The 23,782-nt window shown below is 42.4% G+C and overlaps 2 protein-coding genes across 5 annotated transcripts in view; one reads left to right on the top strand and one right to left on the bottom strand.

The window, feature by feature from the left end:
• Positions 1–23,782, top strand: part of grm2a (glutamate receptor, metabotropic 2a) — an 83,956-nt gene that overhangs the window by 55,537 nt on the left and 4,637 nt on the right. For both annotated transcript variants that reach the window (XM_057845903.1, XM_057845902.1), the window contains 2 exons: positions 9,796–10,633; positions 16,004–17,061. In XM_057845903.1, the coding sequence (XP_057701886.1) occupies positions 9,796–10,633; positions 16,004–17,061 (1,896 nt within the window). The remainder of the gene's footprint in view (positions 1–9,795; positions 10,634–16,003; positions 17,062–23,782) is intronic.
• Positions 971–5,717, bottom strand: LOC130921697 (uncharacterized). Of its 3 annotated transcripts, XR_009064392.1 has the most exons (3): positions 5,283–5,664; positions 1,344–4,189; positions 971–1,115 (listed from the first exon to the last, which is right to left on the bottom strand). XR_009064392.1 is itself a non-coding variant. In XM_057845904.1 (2 exons), exon 2 carries the CDS (start codon positions 4,155–4,157, stop codon positions 1,692–1,694), a length of 2,466 nt encoding a protein of 821 aa, XP_057701887.1. In that variant the 5' UTR covers positions 4,158–4,189; positions 5,283–5,664; the 3' UTR covers positions 971–1,691. The 3 variants fall into 3 exon arrangements, 2 of the variants coding, with proteins under 2 accessions (XP_057701887.1, XP_057701888.1); XM_057845904.1 differs by having other exon boundaries at positions 971–4,189; XM_057845905.1 differs by lacking the exon at positions 971–1,115 and having other exon boundaries at positions 3,679–4,189; positions 5,283–5,717.

Below are 23,782 nucleotides of genomic sequence, written 5' to 3'. Positions count from 1 at the left end.
AACCAGGAACTGAAAAATGCTAGACAATCATATTTTTCAGAGATCATTAGTAGAAACACCAACAATACTCGCACACTATTTTCTGTTGTTGACAAACTGACAAACCCACAAGCATCAATACCTCAGGAATTGGCATCTGAGGTGTCTGTAATAATTTCGCAGCATTCTTTACACACAAAGTACTAATGATTAGACAGACTGTGTGCAACTCCGGATTAACAAATGTTACACTAAATGCCTCCCAACATGTCCCGCACGTCAATCTTAGACAGTTTAGCCTCTTGGACTATGCCACTTTAACAGAAATTGTGTCGAAACTAAAGCCCACAACATGCTGCCTTGACATCCTTCCTTCAAACTTTTTCAAAACTGTTTTTCATTGCATAGCCCCAGACATACTTCAGATTATAAATACTTCCCTCCAAACAGGAGAGTTTCCTCAGACTTTAAAAACTGCAGTAATAAAACCTCTCCTAAAAAAACCTAATCTGGATGCCTCAACCATTAGTAATTACAGGCCAATATCAAATCTGACATTCCTGGGGAAAATTATCGAAAGGGTTGTGTTTGAACAGATCCAGACTTTTATGATCCAAAACAATCTTTTTGACTCATTTCAGTCTGGATTTCGGCCACAACACAGCATCGAGACTGTGCTTATCAAAGTCCTAAATGATATTCGTCGGAATACCGATGCAGGCAAATCATCTGTTCTGCTACTATTGGATCTCAGCGCCGCATTTGACACGGTTGATCACAACATACTACTCAGCAGATTGGAACAGTGGGTAGAGCTTACTGACACTATTCTTCAGTGGTTCACATCCTATTTACATGATAGGGATTTCTTTGTGTCAATCGGAAATTATCAGTCAGAACGAACCAAATTCACGTGTGGAGTCCCTCAAGGGTCAATTCTTGGACCACTCTTATTTAACATCTATATGCTTCCGTTAGCTCAGATAATGGAACAGTATGTCTTCTGCCCTCAGCCGAGCGTATGGCTACTCGACTTTGGCAGCGAGCTAAACCAACAAAGAAAAATGGAGGCCCAAACTCCTTCCTCTCATTTATTTCTTCGCGTGAACGTGTGCGCGTGTGTGTGTGTGGTAAAACTGAAACATACATAAAACACAAATGTTATACACAAAATAAAAGGTTCTATACAATAACATGTTTATGTAAATAACAGAAAACTGGCTCCATTATGAGCAAATGAAATGAAGTGGCTACTTTAGCTTAGCACAAAAACGTGTGGGTTCGCGCCACATAAATAACAACAAAATAACAGAATAGACACACCAAAATTACATCTAACCCACTGTTAAAACGTACAAACTTACAGATTTTGTTTTGTCAAGGGTTCCCAACGATGTATGGTGCAGAGGAGGTGTGCAACGTCTTAACACCTCAAGGCCTCTTTTCCAACTGAAATAAAAAGTTCTTTCTGCCTGCTGCTTACAGCAAGTCGCCACTAGGGGAAGCCGAGCGCAAACAGCAATACCAAAGAAAAACTTAAGATTCTGAGTTAGAATAGCGACATCCTGTGGACGGATGAACAATGTACAATCTTAGAAAGAAATTAAACCCAAAAAGTAGTCAACATAAGACCAGAGGACATAACACTCCCCGCCTGACATCTGCAAGATGTCAGCTCTTAACTAATGAACGATACGCAACAACAACTCGTTTTACATGCTATCCTTAGACATCAAAAGCACAACTTCACGAATTGGGCGAATGTAAAACCTATTCTCGCCGTTTCGGAAAATCTTAACCTCAACTTTTCTGACATTACCGTCCTCACTTGGGAAAGATTTTGTGATCAGTCCGAGTGGCCAATTATTCCTATGTTCCAGAGACTCCCTCATTAAAACAACGTCGCCCATTTGAAGGTTCGGCTTTTTTATTTTCCACTTGCGACGAACCTGCAAGCCTGCGATGTATTCTTTCTGCCAACGACTCCAGAAAACATTAGCTAAGTACTGCACGCGCTTCCATTGGGCTTTGAATAGGTCACTGGTCTGAAACTGCCCTGGTGGAATCGGTGGTGTGCCAACCTTTTGCGTGAGTAGCATCGCAGGAGTAAGAATGACTGGGTTTTCGGGATCTGTAGAAACGGCTGTTAGCGGACGGGCATTTACAATTGCGGTGACTTCAGCTAACAATGTCACGAGTACTTCATGTGTGAGCTTCCCATATGGATGTTCAAGGAGCATTGCATTGAGGATTTTTCGGGTGACGCCGATCATGCGTTCCCAGGAACCAGCCATATGGGATGCATGTGGAGGATTAAACTGCCATTTGCACGCACTGTCTTTCAAGAATGTGCCTATTTTGTCATTGTGACAGCCTAGTTTGTCTATTTGGAGCTCTTTGCAGGCACTCACAAAATTTGTCCCACAATCAGATCTCAAGAGTTTGGCACCACCTCGGATGGCAAAGAAACGACGCAGTGCATTAATGAATGACGATGTGTCCATTGACTCAATCACTTCAATATGAATTGCACGTGTACTCATGCAGGTGAATATGACTGCCCATCTTTTAGCATCTGCATTAGCACCACGCGTTTTTCTCACTGTAACGGACCAGGGACCGAACACATCAAGGCCTACATTTGTGAAAGGAGGGTCCGTGGACAGCCTGTCCTCAGGAAGTTCAGCCATGATCTGTTCAGGTTGCCTGCCCCTTAATTTGCGGCATGTGATGCACTTGAAAATCACACTGCTTACTGCTCTTTTTCCTCCCACAATCCAAAAGCCCCCTGCTCTGACTGCTCCCTCCGTGAAATGCCTTCCCTGGTGACATAATTTTTCGTGAAAGTGTCTTATTATGAGCTGAGCAAGATGGTGCTTTCCAGGGATTAGTATGGGATTGGTTTCTTCTGCAGACAACTGTGCTTTCTTTAGTCGGCCTCCAACTTTAAGGAGCCCTTGCGTGTCAACAAATGGATTCAGTTTGCTGAGTGGACTTGAGTTTTTTAGAGCTGTGCCTTTTTCAATGCATCCAATATCTTCTGCGAAGACCTCTCTTTGAACGGTGCGAATGATCGTGGTCTTGGCTAGTTGCAGTGACTTTTCAGTTAAATGTTTGTTGCAGTTGTGCCAGCCACGACAGGAAACCTCAGAGTTGTTCTTGAATGATTGAGCTATATGTTGGAGTTTGGCAATAGCCTTTTGCAGCACCTTCCAACTTGAAAACCTTTCAAATCTGGCACTATTAAACTGGCCTTTTGATAGGGTGGTAGTGCAAGTTGTTACCTCAGGACGCAACTCACAGTCAGTCTCTGGGTCTATGAGATCGAAGGTTTGACTTCGAACTTGACTTTGGTCCAACCTGGAGAGGAAAGCTGGGCCTCTGAGCCAGGTGGAGCTGGAGAGCTGCTCAGCGGGCAACGCTCGTGTGGCATGGTCTGCCGGATTTAAGTGTGTGGGCACGTAATGCCACTGGTGAGTTTGTGCAAAGCGCCTGATGCGTTCGACTCTGTTGTGCACATAAACGTGAAAGCGTCTCTTGGTGTTTGAGATGTACCCAAGCACTACCTTTGAGTCTGTGTAAAGATTCACCTGATCGACTGTGACATCCAGCTCCTCTAGAACCAACTCTGCTACTTCCACGGCCAGGACTGCTGCACAGAGTTCAAGTCGGGGTATGGTGATGTCTGGTTTAGGAGCTAAACGTGCTTTGCCGAGGAGGAATCCCACTTCGCTGTGTCCGTCCTCATTTGTGAGTTTGAGGTAGGCTACCGCACCTACGGCTTTTGTGGAAGCATCACAAAAAACGTCAATCTCTATTCTTTGGGCTGCAGACAGCGGTATTGAAGTGTACATTCTGGGAATTTCAAGATGTTGTAGGTGTCCGAGGGAACTTTTCCACTTTTGCCACTGTTCTAATTTGTCTTTTGGCAGTTCAGTGTCCCACTCTGAAACATTTGTGGAAATGTCTCTGAGTATGGTTCTACCCCCTACGATTACTGGAATAGCAAAACCAAGTGGGTCGAACACACTGTTGATAACTGACAGAACTCCCCTTTTTGTGAACGGCCTTTCATTTACTCTTACTTGGAACTTGAATTGGTCAGTCAACAGCTCCCATCCTAAGCCCAAACTGCGCTGCATTGGTGGGGTAGTCTGCCCAATGTCAAGACCTTGCATGCCTACAGCACGATCTTCGGTTGGAAAGGCTCCTGTTATGAGAGGACAATTGGATGAGATTTTGTGCAGGCGTATGTTACACTGAGCCAGCATCTTCTGTGCCCTACTAAGAACATTAATGGCCTGCTCTATGGAAGAGAATGACTTTAGCCCATCATCTACATAGAAGTGCCGTTCAATGAATTCTTTTGCGTCACTGCCAAATTCCATTTCTCCTTCTATGGCTGTTCTTTTCAGTCCAAAGATGGCGACTGATGGGGAAGGACAATTACCAAACACATGGACAGTCATCCTAAATTCTTGCACTTTTCCATCAAGGTCATGATTTTGGAACCACAAGAAACGAAGGTAGTTACGGTGGTCTTCTCGTACTATAAAGTTGTGAAACATATGCTCCACATCTGCCATAACGGCGTATGGGTCGGACCTAAACCGCATCAGAACTCCTACGAGAGTGTTGTTAAGATCTGGTCCCTTGAGGAGCACGTCATTGAGAGAAACATTGTCAAGTTGAGCACTCGAATCAAAGACTACCCTAATTTTTTCTGGCTTTTGCGGGTGGTAAACGCCAAAACTAGGGAGATACCAGCACTCTTGATCTGGCGCCAGTGCGGGCGCTGGTTCGGCATGGCCCTTGCTGAATATTTTCTCCATAAACTCAGCGTAATGCGCTCTCATTTCAGGTTTTCTTCTCAGCGTTTTGCGGAGCGACATTAAACGATTGTAGGCCTGCTGCCGATTGTCAGGTAGGCGCCGCCTAGGTGAGCGGAATGGAAGTGGAGCTACCCAGTTATTCGCCTCATCTTTAGCAAAGTTGTTGTGCATAATGTCTAGGAACAACGCATCTTCTGCCGAAAGTGCAACTTTGTCGTCATTTGTTGTTTGTTGGAAAATATGTTGTCCTAGTTCCGCTTGTGTGTTTAGTGGATCGTTTTTGGTGTATTTCTCTTTGATAACGATTGTGTTTTCGCAAGGACTGAGGAACGTGGGACGTCCACTGTTTAGAACGTTCGTCTTAAATGAGTTCAATGTGGGTTTATGAGCTCCAGAGAGACAGACATCACCTATGACAACCCATCCTAAATCGAGACGCTGGGCATGAGGTGCATTGTTTGGCCCATTTACCTGACCACGAACTTTATGAGCCTGAATGATGTCCCTTCCCAGGAGCAGAAGAATGTCTGCCGATGGGTCGAGAGGAGGAATCTGTGAAGCGATTGATCGCAAATGAGGGTGAGCTGCTGCTACCTCAGGGCTGGGAATTTCGTCTCTATTATCTGGAATCTGATCACATTCTGTTATTGTAGGCAGCATCATGGAGACCTTACCATCTACATCTTCTACAACAAAGCCATCAGCTTTACGACCTTGTGTCTCTGATAAACCTGCACATGTTCTCATGGTGTATGGGAATATGGTACCTTGCACATTAAACATGTCAAAAAACGCAGATCTGGCTAAGGATGAATTGCTCTGATCATCCAACATGGCATATACCCTCTTTTTCTTTTCTGGAGAAGTTCGGCGATATACATTAACTAAACAGATCTTTGAGCATGATTTTCCTTTTACGCCTTGCCCACATACTTCTGTGCAACTGGCTGTGTTCACAGGATTTGGGCCCTCAGACTCCCCGCCGTGACTCTGGGTTGGGGGATTAAAGTCTTGAGGTGTCCATGGAGGTGGACCGACATGCATGGCAGACACATGAGCATCGCTATCACATTCTGAGCATTGGATAATAGCTTTACAGTCTCGAGCCCTGTGATTTGTGGACGCACAACATTTAAAACAAATGGCGTGCTCTTTGAGAATGTTCTTTCTTTCGTCTAGTGTTTTCATTCTAAACCCCCTGCATTTGACGAGTGAATGTGGTTTTTGGTGGATAGGACATTGTTTGTCTGGATCGAGTGCTGTCAATTTAGCCGGACTGATCTCTATTTTATTCACCGCCAATGGAACTCTGTATTTGTCTCGTCTTACTGATGTCTTATCAACCCTTGGATTTATTACGTTTGAACACTGTAACATAAAGCTAGGGTCTGTTCTCATTTCAGCGTAGTCATTTACGAACCGCACAAAATACGAAAAAGGTGGATAGACTGCACCGTTTTCCCTTTTGTATTTGGTACCTTGTGTAACCCATGACTCCTGGAGTCCATATGGGAGTTTTTCAACTATCGGGTTTATGCCCCTTGGTGTGTCGAGAAAGCTAAGACCCGGCAAATAACTTTCACTTTTGGCATACGATAGCTCTAACAGAAGATCAGCAAGCTCCTGCAGTAAGTGAGTGTCTTTGTTGGAGATTCTTGGAAAAGTCTGCAACCGTTGGAAGAGTGAGGATTCAATTACCTCTGGAGAGCCATAAGTCTTGTCTAGCCGCTGCCACAGACGTTGGAGACCTGCCTGTGGATTACTCACGTGGACCGCCCTGATCCTCTGAGCGTGTTGAAGAGACTCCCCGCCGAGCCACTTGGTGAGAAGGTCGAGCTCTTCGCTGGGCTTGAGATTGAGGCCTTCCGTCGCGTTGCAGAACATGGACTTCCAGGACAGGTAGGACTCTGGCCGGTTGTCGAAAACCTTGAACCCCGATGTCAGCAGATCACGCCGTGCTAGATAGGCTGCTAAATTGGACAGTTCACTTTGTGGGGTTGCTGAAGGTGTAGGCTGGTGTGAGATGTCCGTTCTCGCACGATGAGATTGGAGATGCTCTTCGTCAGCGATGTCGATGTGACGCACATGTGGAAAAGCACCAGCTGATTTTGGGCTATTTTCTGGTTGTTGAGAGTCATTGTGCCTAACCAGGTGCTCATTGTTTGGCGTTTGTGTGCCATCTGCTTGGACACGCTGGTCGTCAAAGTGAGCATGCACATACTCTTGTGCACGCCTGATGGAGGGGGGTGTCTTGGAAAATACCCCTTGCTCGCTGAGGTCGACTTTGGCGCGCTCCTCTTCTTCGAAAGTCGCCTCCCAAACTTTAGCTGCGGCGAGCGCTGCTTCTGCTTCACCTTCCGTCTTCAGAGCGTGTAGTGTTGCCTCGATGCGTGCCTTCTCGACCTCCATGTCGATTTGGCGTTTGGCGTACCGTGCTCTGGCGTAGGCAGCTTCGGCGTCTGCTCGTGCTTGTGCAGCAGCTTGACTCGTTCTGGACCGGCGTGAAGAATGAGAATGACTGGCCTCCGACCTGGTGACCACTTGGCTGATAGGTGGTGAAACTTCTTGCTGAGACATCTTGGGTGCTTGATGTGTTGAAAATCTTTTTACTCTTCTGCCCTCAGCCGAGCGTATGGCTACTCGACTTTGGCAGCGAGCTAAACCAACAAAGAAAAATGGAGGCCCAAACTCCTTCCTCTCATTTATTTCTTCGCGTGAACGTGTGCGCGTGTGTGTGTGTGGTAAAACTGAAACATACATAAAACACAAATGTTATACACAAAATAAAAGGTTCTATACAATAACATGTTTATGTAAATAACAGAAAACTGGCTCCATTATGAGCAAATGAAATGAAGTGGCTACTTTAGCTTAGCACAAAAACGTGTGGGTTCGCGCCACATAAATAACAACAAAATAACAGAATAGACACACCAAAATTACATCTAACCCACTGTTAAAACGTACAAACTTACAGATTTTGTTTTGTCAAGGGTTCCCAACGATGTATGGTGCAGAGGAGGTGTGCAACGTCTTAACACCTCAAGGCCTCTTTTCCAACTGAAATAAAAAGTTCTTTCTGCCTGCTGCTTACAGCAAGTCGCCACTAGGGGAAGCCGAGCGCAAACAGCAATACCAAAGAAAAACTTAAGATTCTGAGTTAGAATAGCGACATCCTGTGGACGGATGAACAATGTACAATCTTAGAAAGAAATTAAACCCAAAAAGTAGTCAACATAAGACCAGAGGACATAACAGTATGACATCTCCTATGACGCCTATGCAGATGACACACAACTGTACATTTCTGTGTCCCCACATGATTATAGTCCCTTAGTCTCCCTGAGTAAATGCATTCATCAAATCAATGAATGGATGTGCCAGAATTTTCTCCAGTTAAATGTGGAGAAGACAGAGGTGATCATTTTTGGGCCAAAAAAGGAAAGGTCAAAGATAAGCAGCCAACTTAGCACAATGTCACTTACAGCTACAAATCAAGTCAGAAACCTTGGCGTAATTATTGACTCAGACCTAAAATTTGATAGCCATCTAAAGTCCGTCACTAAATCCGCTTATTACCACCTAAAAAATATAACCAGAATTAAGGGGCTTCTGACTAAACAAGACATGGAAAAACTTATGCATGCATTCGTTTTCAGCAGATTGGACTACTGCAACGGTATATTTACAGGTCTTGATAAAAAATCAGTCAGGAAGCTGCAGCTAGTACAGAATGCTGCAGCCACACAAATACAAGGAAGCTGGACCACATTACACCGGTTTTGAAATCGCTACACCGGCTTCCAGTGAGTCAAAGGATAGACTATAAAATACTACTGCTCGTCTACAAAACACTTAATGGCCTTGGACCAAAATACATGCTTGACTTGTTAGATTCCTATGAGACATCTAGACCCCTAAGGTCGTCTGGAACGGGTCTTCTGCATGTTCCAAGAACAAGAACCAAGCAGGGTGAGGCAGCATTTAGTTATTATGCTCCTCACCTCTGGAACAAGTTACCAGAACGTCTGAAGTATGCTCAAACTGTTAGCTCCTTTAAATCAGGGCTAAAAACGCTTTTGTTTAGCACTGCATATCCATAACTGTCTATATATTTCAATCTACCTGCCTTCTATTCCTCTTGTGCTTATCTCCATTGCTGATTTCAATGATTATTAGTAGTAGTAGTTTTTGCTTTATTTCTATTTTTGTTTTATTTTTATTTATTTTTATTCTGTGATTAAATGCGATCTTTTGTCTTGGTTTTTACGTTGTGTTGATTTAAATGTGATTTTTATGGTCTTCATGTGATGTAAAGCACTTTGAATTGCCTTGTGTTGAATTGTGCTATATAAATAAATTTGCCTTGCCTTGCCTTGCCTAAAAAAAAAAGGAAAAAAAAAAGATTGTTGGAAAAGGAAAGAAGGGGTTAGGGGGTACCCGGTCAAATTGGAAAGTTTGTTTATCAAATTGGTAAATTATATGGATGTTTTCCAAATTGGAAAACATTTCTTTAGTTATATTATATTTAAATATTCAAGCAAGATGTGATAATGATGTTACAAAACGTGAACAATTCCAAATGACATTACGAACCTAAGAAACAATATAAATGTCTTATTCATTGAATTTGGAGATTTGAATCCGTCCAGTAAATTTTGGGTATTGAGCATTAGCTATTTTGGGTAAGAGGCAGCTCACACCCAGTGTACATGTAGACAGGTAATTGATTTGTATGTTCACACCCTATTTGTTTCTATATTTTCTTTAACTTGGAGAGCGTGTCATTGGGGAAAATGCACAGGGGAAACCTGAAAACCTCATGCATAGAGAGCTGAGATAGAAAACGATAACCTTTGACTTTTAAGTCCATGCTCCCCTACATTTGAATTCAGTGTTTTTTGTGCTTACATTATTCTCATTAAAATACATATAAAGTCGGTTGTACAAGGACTGATGATTGTTTTTTTCTGTTTTTTTTCAGGTGGCCAACTTGTTGCGACTCTTTCAGATTCCTCAAATCAGTTATGCCTCAACCAGTGCAAAACTCAGCGACAAAACTCGCTATGACTACTTTGCCCGCACTGTACCCCCTGATTTCTTCCAGGCCAAGGCTATGGCTGAAATTCTACGTTACTTCAACTGGACGTACGTATCAACAGTGGCATCCGAGGGTGATTACGGCGAGACCGGTATTGATGCCTTTCAGCAGGAGGCCCGAGCACGCCACATCTGCATCGCCACTTCAGCCAAGGTGAGCCGTTCCATGAGTCGGTGGAGCTATGAGAACGTGATCCGCTCTCTGCAGCAGAAGTCCAATGCCAAGGTGGTCATCCTATTTACTCGGAGCGAAGATGCCCGTGAGCTTCTGGTAGCGGCCAACCGCATGAACGTCACTTTCACTTGGGTTGCCAGCGACGGTTGGGGAGCGCAAGAGAGTGTGGTGAGGGGGAGTGAAGCTGTTGCAGATGGCGCATTCACTATTGAACTTGCCTCCTATCAGATCCCCCAGTTCAATGACTACTTCACGGCTCTCCATCCGTACAACAATACCAGGAATCCTTGGTTTAGAGAGTTCTGGGAGAACCAGTTCCAGTGTAGCCTCCATGATTTAAGTTGCGGGAAGCATTCTCTACGACAGGTTCCCTTTCAACCTGAATCCAAAATTATGTTTGTGGTAAATGCAGTTTATGCAATGGCCACTGCCTTACACAACATGAGGCAGGCCTTGTGCCCAAACTCCACCAAGGTCTGTGATGCTCTCAAACCCGGAAATGGCAGGAAGTTTTACAGGGACTATATTCTCAAGACCAAGCTTGAGGGTGAGTAAAATTTTCACTGACTAATATCAAAATTGGTTTAGTTTGTCATCCTTTTCCATATTTTTTTGAGACATTATTCTTCAATTATAGTAATTTACAAGTGCATGTGTATTATTGTATTACTTAAAGGGAACCATGGATAGAAAGACTTGTAGTTCTTAACATATAAATGTTAGTATTAGTCATAATAATTTGATATTAAAACCCCTCTTGATGTTTTCATTTTGATAAAATTTATAAAATTAGTTTAACTAGTAGGTCACCATAGTTGTTGACGCCGCAATGGAGTGTGGGGGGTGACGTAAATGGGCGGCGCTGCCGGGCTTTCAGAGTATGACTCTAGCGACTTAAACATGTCATCTGTTCGGCCCTTTCAATTTGAACCTAAGATGAACATTAATGAGCAGGACAGCACTGTCGATATTTCACAAAAACGAGCAGCTAAAGCAAAATGAACAGGAAAGACGGGATAAGAATTAATTTGACAAAACCAGTGTTCTGCTAAAATGTCCTACACCGGCGAAACTTCCTACAAGAGGCAAATTTGACACCCAAAGTTCTACCGTGCGCTTTCAGCTTGTTTTGATCAGATGCATACAGGCAGAACGTACTAAAAATTAAAGATACACGATAATATCGGCTACCGATAATTATCGGCCGATAATGGCAATTATGACGTCACACAGATAATACAGATAATAAAAAAATCAACCGATAATGCAATCCGATAATTATATACTTGATTTAGCCTCCAAATGTGCGCAACCAAGCAGTTTTCTCCACTTCTTCACTGCCGCCTGCTCAACCCCTCCCCTCTCTGAAGCCCCTGTGGGAGGAGGGGTTTAGGAGTACGGCGTCATAGAGGAGGCGGTGTTACACATCAGGGTTGACACTGTTGAGGCGCTCTCACTAGCGTGCGTTGCTTTTCCCATGTGTGAAATGAAATAAACGATGCTCTCGCCATCTACAAAACAGTTCCTCAAGGCCTAAAGAAAGCGTCCTCATTGAACACCACTAGCACTAACCCAGCAGCCATTTAAAACTGCATCACAATGATTTTTGGAACGAATATGAGGCTGCTGCTAGCATAAATGCTAAAGCTATTGTTAACAAATAAACTATAAAGGAAGCTACGGGGCTTGTGACGATACAGAGACGCTGCGGTCCTCCCGGAGTCGGGGGGTTTGGGAATGCAGCCCAAAGCGAGTGGTAAACTCCCATCTATGGCTAAACACCTCACGAGATCGATAGTTGACAAGTAGCTGTCTTCCGACGGAGCCCGCCGGTCCGGCAGGCCGCCGCCTCGCCCTAGGCGGGTAGAGGATGAGAGCAGAGCCATGCACCGAATGCGCCGCAGCGAGCCGGCCGGGGCGGGCGGATATCCGGTACGAACTTAGCTGCCGCCGCCACTCCGGTGTTCGGCCATTCCTTACTATGCGGCGAAACGTCCTACACAATGCTCTGGGCGCTTGCGCATGCATTCACACGCATGCGCACATCGGTTAGAGGCGGCGATTACTCACTATTTTTCTTTTTATTTAGTTATTTAGAACCTTTTCACAGCCTCAAAGATACTTTTTGCATGTATTACCCTCTCATACTTTTAACCATTGTGTTTTTTTGTGTTAGCTTTGAAGCAGTTGACCACATTAGTCACGTAGCGTGTCTGAACCGTCCTTATTTGATATAACTACATTTAAGTTTTTTCTGCAGGCATTTTTCTAGTACCTTATTCCTGTATGCATCTAAACAAAACAAGTTTAGAGCGCACGGTAGTACTTTAGGTGTCAAATTTCGCCGATGTAGCATATTTTGGTAGAACACCGGTTCAAGACAGAGGCCTGGCGCGGGTGCTAATTTGGCAGCCGGGCGGACTGAAGGGCACAGGCGGGAGGAAATTCCCGAAATGACCCGATGGCCAAATCCCTGGATGAAAAAATAATGCAGTTTATACGACCACGATTCTTCGTGAAAGACATGCCGATCACATCAGTTTTACCACGGACATTTACACAGGTGATGTCAACAAACCATGTTTATCATGACGGCACAGTGGTTAGTTGATAATTGTAACATGCACCAAACGACACAAAGAAGTCATCCAGTCAGTAATGCATTCAGTACGCTTTAAATTTATGACGTCTTAATCAGATCATTCTTCTTAAATCTAGTCAAATAATTTTCCCCATCTTGTTTGAGTGTTGAAGACTAGTTGAATGCGCCAGATTATTCCACTTACTTGAACTAAATATTGCAATTTGTTCTTATTAAGCCCAAACATCTAAAAAAATAAGGTCATTTTCACCTAAATCAAGAAAAAATTGCTTTCAAATAATGTTTTGAACCATACATATTCTTGAATAAAGAACATTTCTGACAAGTTTTTTTTTTTTTTTTTTAAGGATTATGTATAATAATTTATTGCTTAAAATAAGGCTGTTAATCTTATTTTCAGCTGGCCATTTTTCTTCGAGAAATCTGAGTGAAATATACTTGAAGTGCTGGCAGTTAATTTAACTTATTTCCAATAGATTTACACTGAAAACAAGGGACTTTAACTAGTCTTAAGGAGCTGTGTTTTTGCTGTGTAGTAATGTTATACTTTAGGAATGGCATACTTTTAAAGCCATTTTTGTGCAATTTATGTATTTACTCTGTAAGTAATTGTTGCCAAAAGTTTACCATTACACAATGTCAGACAATCTGTCTTTATTTAGATGTTGGAATTTACTACTACTACTACTTGTTCACATTTGATGTTGAAAAAAAAGAGCAATATTATTTTTGCACAGCAATATTTTCTCTTGTGTATACTCTAAAATTTTACATAAATCTTTAATAAAATTATCGGCTTGACATTATCGGTTATCGGTTGGAACGAGGAGGAAATTATCGGTTATCGGTATCGGCTGAAAAATGCATTATTGTGCATCACTACTAAAAATGCCTCAAGATAATACTTAAATGTACTAATATCAAATAAGGGTGGTTTAAATATGCTACGTGACTAATGTGGTCAACAGATTAACAATTTGTTTTAGAGCTCCTACAAGAAAACAATGCTTGAAAGTATGAGAGGGAACCACATGCAAAAAGTATTTTGAACCAATGAAAAGGTAATAAAAGACTCAATAAAAACACAAATACAAAGTACTTGCTGCTTTTAACCGATGTGCGCATCAGTAGATATCGGTAGTGTTTGTGTAGTGACAGTGACAGCTGTGGACTCTCCACTATCGCTGCATACAGGTAGCATTCAAGACCACACTGTTTAGTCACATTAACTAACACCACAAGGACCATGTTACTGTTTCTACATCAATAGTATGTGTATTGTTTATTAATCTATTAGCTGCAATCAGTAACAAGTTCTCAGATGAAAACCAACAAATCTTTTACGATCGGCGAATGCGGAAGAAAGAAGACCACAGTAACACAGGGATTGCGTAAAAAGGGTTTATTGAACACAACAACAAAAAAACAACAACAAAAAAACACGCGAACGCTAAAAGGGAGACAAAAACACACAAAAAAAGGGTCAGTGACTGTAGGTCGGGATAAAAAAAAAAGGAAGAAAAAAGACAGAAGGAAAACCGCAGTGAGAGGCAGGCAGACGAATGAAAAAAAACAAAGCAAGGGTACAAACTGTCAAATGACAGCAAGTCAATATCTCGGCAAGCCGCCTCGGAACGGTTTAAAGATATTGCTGATGAGCTGGAATTGGATGCAGGTACAACGTAGGGAACTCATCCCATAGCTCTGTAACAAAACCAACTGACCATCAGCAGAATGTGACAAAATCATGCCCGTCATCATACTAGCTTCGCTTGTATGGAGCGCAGCTATTCTCCCAGTCCAGCCCAACCGCGTCATCAGCCCCAACGTGCATTGTACGCGTTAAACATAGCGCCCCTCCATAGGTCAAAACATACTAAATTTTATAGATTTTTAAATCACTGGCAATAATATGTGTTTCTAATAACATATTTTAGTAAAAGAGAACAATTTTGGCTTATTAGAGCCTACTAATATTCAAGTCCGTGGTTCCCTTTCACAAAACTCTTTGTGAATTAAAATATTTTAAAATATTATAGAGATATGTTAAAACTGCTCTCATGCTATCACTTGACATTACTCATGGTGTTCATCTGAAGTGCAAATTTTTCGCAAACTTCGCTATTCAATGCAGAATTAAATACAGTAGCAGTAGAAAGTATTCTAATTAACAATATGTTTGTGTACTGTACATACCATATTTGCTGAGTTTGTATGCTAGCAGCTGTTGCCAACTGTCGATAAAACAGGACTTCAAAATTGTGTTAACACTATTAACCACCTAGTGGTTTTATCATCACCTCCTCTATTCACATATAGAAAACATGTGTTTGGCACCTTTATACAGTGGGTTGCAGTAAAATTTTGTAACGCTATGGTAATAATTGTGCTACTTAAGTAGCAGAGGAAAGAAGCCACTGAAAACTTCTTGCGCTCAGTGTCCTTCACCTGAATGAAACATATACTGTATTTTCCGACTATAAGTCACTCAAAAAATAAGTCACACAAGCTAAAAAAAACAAATTAATAAACATATATAAGTCACACTAAAGTATAGGCTCCATATTATGGTAAAATCTATTAAATTAAATACAATCCAATGAACAGATATTTCATTTTAAAGGCAACTTAAAACACTGAAACCAGTGGTGGACAATGCATACCAACACAGGCATTTACTTTCAGAGGCTGCTCTTGACTCTCACAACTTCAAGAAACAACCTGTTATAATTATGCAGCACACAGGCAGATTATTAGTGAACATGACTACTATCAGTAACGGTACCGTAACAAACTGCCCATCATCCTTTGCCGGAAAAATAGACCAATAAGAACAGTCTCATGCCTACCAGCATGCATTTTGGTGCTCAGGATGCAGATAACGTTCAAAGTTTATGTTCTGTGTAAATTACTTCTTCTGTTACTGTTCCAGTTGTTTCATTACTTAAAAGATATGCTATTTGGTTTGTTGCGAGGTCTTAATTTCAGTTTTGTTATGATGTCAATCATGCCATGACTGCATGATGTTTGAGTTGATTCCCATCAATTATTTGTCATTGTTTGTGGATGTAAGCCTGTTCTGATGCTAACAATATTAAAGTGCAAAATGTCCCTCATTGTCTAGTGAGCACCACAATTCAGAACAAAAAGATCATTCACTGTAATAATTTCACATGTAAATCACTACCCTAGCCAAACTATGAAAAAAAAAAACATGACTCAAAGCCCGAGAAATACAGTACTAATGTATTTAATTTCGATGTTATGACGTACAATGTTTTGCAGTTCACCATTCTTTTCATTCTCTTCCAACAGCACCATTTCGTCCACCAGAAACAGATAACATTGTCCGCTTTGACGCCTTTGGAGACAGCTTCGGCCGCTATAACATTTTCCACTATCACAAAGAGGGTGAACGCTACATCTATCGCAAGGTTGGATATTGGGCTCAGAGCCTAATCCTGAACACCAGCCTCATCCCTTGGGCTGGCGCACCCACATCTCAATGTAGTGACCCCTGCAGGAAGAATGAGGTGAAAAGTATGCAACCTGGAGATGTGTGCTGCTGGATCTGCATCCCATGTCAGTCTTACCAGTACTTGCAAGATGAGTTTACGTGCGCTGACTGCAGCTTTGGACAGTGGCCTTTAACGAATCTGACAGGTTGCTATGACCTACCTGAGGAGTACATCCGTTGGGAAGATGCCTGGGCCATTGGACCTGTCACCATTTCCTGTCTAGGGATGATGTGCACTCTATTCGTCATTGGCCTCTTCCTCAAACACAACGAGACACCCGTGGTGAAAGCCAGTGGACGTGAGCTCTCCTACATTCTACTTCTGGGAGTGCTGATGTGCTATACAATGACTTTCATCTACATCGCCAAACCCTCCACGGCAGTTTGTACACTACGCCGCCTGGGCTTAGGTACCTCCTTTGCCGTGTGCTACTCTGCCCTCCTGACTAAGACCAATCGCATTGCTCGGATCTTCAACGGGGTTAAAGGTGGTGCCCAACGACCTCGATTTATCAGCCCGGCCTCACAGGTTGCCATCTGTGGGGGTCTGATCTCTTGCCAGCTGGTCGTGGTGGTGATCTGGCTGATTTTAGAAGCTCCTGGGGTGAGAAAAGAAGTGAGCCCAGAGAAGAGAGATGTAGTCACCCTCAAGTGTAACAGCAAAGACTCCAGCATGCTCATGTCTCTCACCTATAACTGCATCCTCATCATCCTCTGCACGGTTTACGCCTTCAAGACCCGCAAGTGCCCAGAAAACTTCAATGAAGCCAAGTTTATTGGGTTCACCATGTACACAACCTGCATCATCTGGCTGGCTTTTCAGCCTATTTTCTATGTGACGGCCAGTGACTACAGGGTGAGTTACTTTGTTACCATATTAGCACATGCTACACAGTAAAAAACAAACATACCAAAAATGGTTAAAAAAAAAAAAAAAAAAAAAAAAATATTATTTTGGGGATTTTTTTTTTTTTTTTTACAGAGGAGGTAAAAAAAATAAACAAGTCACAGAATTTTGTTCCACAAGCAAGCACAATGTTACATAGGGTAGTAACTGTGTTCAGAACCTACCTGTAAACAATTGGCACACACTTGCTACAAATCTCAAATAACTCAGTTTAACCCAATTTCAACTTTCCTAGTATGCTTAACCAGGCAATGTTGGGAAAGTTCATTTTCTACACGAACTGCTTGAAATTGCAGTTCACAAATTTTAAAATAAACTGTTCATTTCACAATTCAAAATTCTGAACTAAAGTTTGTGGTTAAAAAAAAAGAACTTTTGGAGCTCTGTTGTTTCTTCTCCCCAATAATTGCTTAAAGCTATTATTGACAGAGTTTATATAGAACCACAGACAGCAATTATTTTATCCACTTTAACACTGAAACTGTATCAGATTCATCTTAATATTTAATTTGAAACCTGCGTCAGTACTGACCTGTTCTAAAAACTCGCTTAAAGGTTGGTACATAGTTGGTGTTGTCAGATTTTGCACCACACTTTGCGGTTCTGCGCATGCGTGCAACGTTACAAACGCCCACGAATGCAGCGATTCCAAAGTAAACACCAAAAACTTTCTATAAAGAGAGGAATATGTACTTATGTTTGCTCATGGACGTACACAAAGGAAAGTTCTCCTCAACACATCCTACCATGTGGTTGTGCTCAACTCGACTGCACACCACTCTCTCCGTTAACGTCTTCCACGTGCCGTTAAGCATTTACTTATGTCGTATTCACATTGCAAATGTATGTTTATGATGTAACATCTTTATTTGGCACCTTCGGATAATATTGAGAATTCAACTGGATGTAAAAGAACGCTTATTTGTTGCCATAAAAACTTCGGGAGCTAAAGCTGCCGTATTTGCTAAAACGTGACAGGCAGCTTGGGTTGCCAAGTTGGATAGTTTTCCACAATTAAGGTTTGTTTTTTATAGTGTATTTTTAGCCTATGGCTTTATCTGAAGTTTTTTCAGAAAGGCTCTAATTTGAACTCATAAACCCATGTTATGTGCGCTGCTCACAACCGCTAGAATGAGCCCGTTCACAGTAACATTCATGAGACAGAACTACAGTATGTTGTGTTCAATTCACGTTCTCCCAAAATATGAAAGTGTTCATGAATGATCATTCATTGAACGCTTTCATGCACAACACTGTTACCAGGCACTTATCAACACTCAGAGCGCTATCACACTAGGACTGTTTGGTCCTTTTTAAACGGACCAGAGTTCTCAGATAGTTTGCTTCGTTTTGTTAATGTGAACGCGCAACTGAACTGTAGTTCGGATCAAACAGATGAACTCTGGTCTGCTCAAAAATCGTGGGTCCTGGTCCGCTTTAAGTGCACCCTGCTTCACCTATGCTACAACAGTGCCCGAGACAGGTGGAGCCACTTGACGCGGCCGTTTCATGAGTCTCGCTCTCCTGGAAGTGGCGACAATTTGACAGTACAAAAAGTCACGAAAGTGAAAGCAAATGCTTGCCTGTGTGACTTGGGGTACTGCATGGCTCCCTTTCGCTATTTAATTTTACCCTATGCATTTTTATACACTCCAGTTCGCTCGGCTTCGAGTCGGGAGGGGCCGACCCCGCCGCTGGCCAAGCGGAGACTTAGTTTATTCTACATTACGTGCAGAGTCACAGCACCACGCTGTGACGCTCCATTCCCCATCCCATAGGGGAGGCATTTCCTCTTTTCCTTATTTGTCCAATCAATGAGTGCGCCTTTCATCCCCGGAATGCTACTCAGAAAGTTTGGTTGGTGCAGTGTGAATACTGTACCTTTTCAACAAGTCATTCACAAGTGTTGTTGCGAGGTAGCTCTCAACTGAACTCTGGTCCCCTTGGTGTAATGTGAAACTGCCCTTGGGTCACATTTAGGAGAACTATTCACGAACAACAGAGCACTTCCTTATCATAGGCAGTGGCTGTTTCTCATATGAGCAAGTTGTAGTGTCACTCTCAATTGGCAACATTTGGTGTGTGAAAATGAATCCGCGCGTTTTAAATATTTGCATTACTAAAGGTTGCCACTAAAGGCTGACTTCAGAACAGCATTATAAGTCATTAACTTTAATAAAATGTGCTATTTTACAATCAAAATTAACCTGTTTCAGGTCACGCACAAACTTTAAATTTTGGGTGAGGTTTCACAATCGTTAAATAATAATCCCTTTTGAAATAAATTATTGAGGTGACTGAGCTATGGTCATGTATTTTTTCAACTTGCAAGTCATTTGGTCCAAGTTTTAAACAAGAACCAAGTTTTTCACAAGTCGGCATGTGAAGTCAAGCCAAGTCATAAGGTTATGCAAAGTCATGAGTTACAAGGTTGTCAAGCAGAGCTGCATCAAGCCACAAGGTTGTCGAGTCGAGTCATAGGTTGGTCAAGATAGAGCCCAGAATTTATTCAGTAAAGGCTGGTTTATACCTGGCACGTTGAACGTTCCGCGTAGAAACGAAGAACGTATACTGATATTCTCCCAGACTACAGGGGGCAGCAAAAAGTGTGTCAACTTCATACCATAACAAAAGTAGAGAATCCATTTTTCTGCAATATTGGGTTTCTTGTGGCTGTCTTCAAGAAGGAACACTGTCATTGTTCATCAGCATTTCCTTGCTGAAAAATTAGAATCCCGCAAAATAAACTTTTTTACAAAAAAAATAACGTAATTGTAATCTGTTTACAAGTTGTCTTTGTAAGTTACAACTTTTTATTGGCTGTTTACTTGACATTGTTCCATTTATTCTCTTTATCCCCAAGCCCAACTACAGAAGACTATATTTCATAAGTACCTGTAAGTCGACACGGTGGATGACTGGATAGCACTATGCCTTACAGTTCTTTCTTGTGTGGAATTTGCATGTTTTCTCTGTGCCTGTGAGGGTTTTCCCCATGTACTCAGTTTCCTCCTACATCTCCAAAAAGTAAAGGTAGGTCGACTGGCACTCTGTCACCTATGATTAACTGGCAACCAGTTTAGGGTGTATGTGGCCTACTGCCGATAGTCAGCCGGGATAGAATCCAACTGCCTGCGATCCTTACGATGATAAGCAAGACCAATAATTAATTAATAAATGTACCTGTAAAATGAAGTATTGAATCATGTATGCACTGGGTCTAAGTCAGGTTAGAATGCTCAATGTTCAGCAGTCTTTAGAGAGGCCCTCTAATATTGTATTGCGAATGACTGCCCCTAGTAGCTACCCTTAAAAGGTTAACACAACCCTGACCCAAAATTGTATATGCTGGTCATTTTGAAAAATCGTTTTATAACCAAAATTGATAGACTGTCAGAGAAAATAGAGACATAAGTTGGGAAGTATCAATGCCTATCAGTATCAATGATTCGAGCACAGTGCAGTATTTAGAAGGCAGAGAGGAGATATAAAACAGTGGAATCCCCTTGACACAATTGCCTCTGTAGAAACGAAGGCAACAGAAACAGAAGCAGAGAGAGAACTGGATGTCCCAATATGTCCCTGCACATTGCTGTGTGGAATGGAGCGTGAAAGACAAGAAAGTCAAGTCCCAGCTGTGCTTTCTGTCCTGGGACTATGTGGAGATGCCCACATGAACCCTCCCCTCTGCCTCTACTGGCAATGTGGGAACTTGCAGCAAGAGTGGATGGAAAACTCTCCTTTAACCAATAAGTAATTAGTTATGACAACGAATGACACCAAAAAGCATGTTTATTTCATATTTCACGCGGTGTTTTATGCTCCTGAATGAAATGGACCGCTTGGATGTGTGTGGAAGCGATCGTTTTATATATTCAATTCTTGAAACCCGCACCATGAAAATGAGTGACTTCCGGCTTCAGTCTCGGGTTTAGGACGAATGCGAATGTGATGTCACCCGGGTCAGCGTCTCACAATACAGCATTGCTTTATAGCATTCAGATGGACTGCGGATTCATCTGATCTTGCGGATTAATTTGTTTATTTCTCGCATCACACGAGCCAAACGGCTGCAGAAAATTGTTGTCGCACCAGGGAGAGGGTTGTGAGCCATTTTGGGTTTCAAAAGGTTCTCGTTCACAAAGGATATTGGCCAAAACAAGCCCTACTTCTGTAGGGACCATTGGATATATGAGGGAGTAAACAACGTATTTTGTATTATGTCAACTACTGGGATCATGGCACACGTTTTAATATGGAGGTGGCTTGCATTTTGTGCCTTATTGTCTACCAAAAATGCCTCTCGGCCGACGACCAGCAACTTGTTGCACATCCCCCTGCTGAGAGAACGCTATACTGGCTTATTGCCTTCTTTGTGTGCCCGGTGTTCTATCAAATTTTCAACCCCATCAGAAATTGCTTTGTGTTAAAAATGGCCGCAAATACAGCGATTACAAAGTAAACACTACAAACTCTACTTAAATAAAGGACTATTTACTTACGTATCAAGGACGAACATGTAGAAAAGTTCTCCTCAGACAAATCCTGCCATGTTAGCTGCACAACAACTGCACGCCGGTCTCTGTTTACGTCTTTGCCGTGTAGTTAAGCATTATTTCACGCAAAATTCGTGTTGACCATGTGGCAGCTACGCGCTCCTCCGATGTCGATCGGTTTGTCCGGCGGTACTCTCCAGCTGCTTCTCCACTCTCCTGTCTGTAGCAGGGGAACAAGCTGTAACTTGCTCACCGCCGGGCGGGTTGCCGATCGGTGAAGACAATCGACTACCCCGCCGCCGTGTGATATGATCCGGGCTAGTTATGTGTGATTTTTCGCTTTGAAAAGCAAAAGTAAAACTTTGAGACGTCACTCGGTTCGGCTTAGCATGTCGGCTAGCTGTCATGCCTCTTGGTTTGTTTACATTCTCCGAAGCCAGGGCAGGGAATGACAAAAGCCTGACTAACTACGGTGGCATAAAATATCGTTCGGGAGGTGCGACAGTAAAGGTGAAGTCGACAGTTTTGACCTTTATGGGGTAATTTTGCCATACCGTACTAAATAAATGCATTTTTATTATTTCATATTCCATTTTGCACAAGACTGTTATTTGTCATGACCATACCATTTATTTAGCAATTGGGGGAAATCACTTCGATAAAAAGACTATCCTGTAAAAATATTGGAGTAGAGAGACTGAAACAATGACATTTCGCAGCTCTCTTCGTCGCATTTTCCTCGTTCTGAATAATTCCCCCTCAATGGGTAGAGTTCTAAATGAGATGAAACCATTAGCCTGCCAATGTCCTCCTCCTGTTGGGAACGCTAGAGCCCTATCAGGGGCGGACTGGTAATCTGTGGGTTCTGGAGGATCACAGAACGGCCGGTGCCCTGGACGGCCGGCGGCCGCCATTCATTATACATCACTGTTTTTGTCCCCCCTTGCCTCTGATTATCTACAGTTCGCATCCAATCCAACAGGTGGCAGCAATGCGCCTGGCTGTTCATCGCCAGTCTGATAGAAGAACGGAAGAAGCACAAAGTTGCCTTCATTGGTTCCTTGTGGAAGCAAAATGGCGACGAGCGTTAATGCACAATATGGATGGTGGTGGCAAAAAAAGAAAAGAGAAGGGTGGCGCGAAGAAGGTTAGGAAGAAAAAAATTAAAGAAACTGGAGAGCGAAGCATCAAAATGTCATAAGTTGACAAATATTTTCGCAAGCAGCAGTCTGGCTGCAACGGCCACGTCGGGTAACAGCAGCCCACTCCCGGCGTGAGAGGGGGAGCGGCAGCCGCTCTGACGCGCAGCCGATTCAGGGAGAGAGAAAAAAAGAGGGAGGGGGTAATGATAAGCTGGTGGAAGTTCGAGAGGGAAGTTCCCCAGACAAGCGCAGAGCAAGTAAAAATGGATGAAGAGGGTCACTTGTTCGGTATACTGGCAATTGTTATCCACCAGGTAGGTACATTTTAAATGAAATAAACGACAATTAAAGGGTTAGTGCCAGCTAGTCGATGTACCCGTTGGCAATCGTGTCAAGTTACAATATGCTAGTCCTACTATCACTCTCCTAAGAAAAAATATTTTAGCTGTAAAACAACGTATGCACACGCAGCAGCAATATTAATTCAGAAGAAATATAACAAAATATTAATAAAATGAATGGTTTTACTTTACAGTTTAGGTAGTTAAATTGATATATATTTTTAATCATTTATATATCGTTTTGTTTTCTGGTTAATACTTTCCAATGAAGGTTATGTATACAGGATTTGTCTTGAAATGTTTATTGTATTTTCATTGAAATTTATTATTTGTATGGCAAGATTAATTATGGCAGGGGTCTCCAAACCGGTCCTCAAGGGCCACTGTGGGGCCTGGTTTTTCTTTCAACCGATCGAGTACCGACAGTTTAACCAATGAAGTTTCTGCTAAAACAAGCAGCAGCTGACTGCAATCAACTGATTACACTTGTAAAACACCAGATTGGTGCATAGGTGTTGTCTTGTTTTGTTGGAATGAAATCCTGTGCCCGCTGCGGCCCTATGTGGAATAGTTTGGAGACCACTGAATTATGGCATAAACAATGAAATTGTTTTATAGACAGAGATATATAGAGATATATTATAATCAATCGGATACATGAATGAATGAATTTATTGTCATTGTCATCATC

Source organism: Corythoichthys intestinalis, chromosome 9, assembly GCF_030265065.1.
Source record: "Corythoichthys intestinalis isolate RoL2023-P3 chromosome 9, ASM3026506v1, whole genome shotgun sequence".
Lineage (NCBI taxonomy): Eukaryota > Metazoa > Chordata > Actinopteri > Syngnathiformes > Syngnathidae > Corythoichthys > Corythoichthys intestinalis.
The sequence above is the reverse complement of the archived record's forward strand: the minus strand, read 5'-3'. Positions and strand labels throughout refer to the sequence as shown.

What these genes read in the sequence shown, in the direction of transcription:
- LOC130921697 (XM_057845904.1), bottom strand. Translation starts at nt 4,157, where the DNA reads ATGCAAGGTCTTGACATTGGGCAGACTACCCCACCAATGCAGCGCAGT.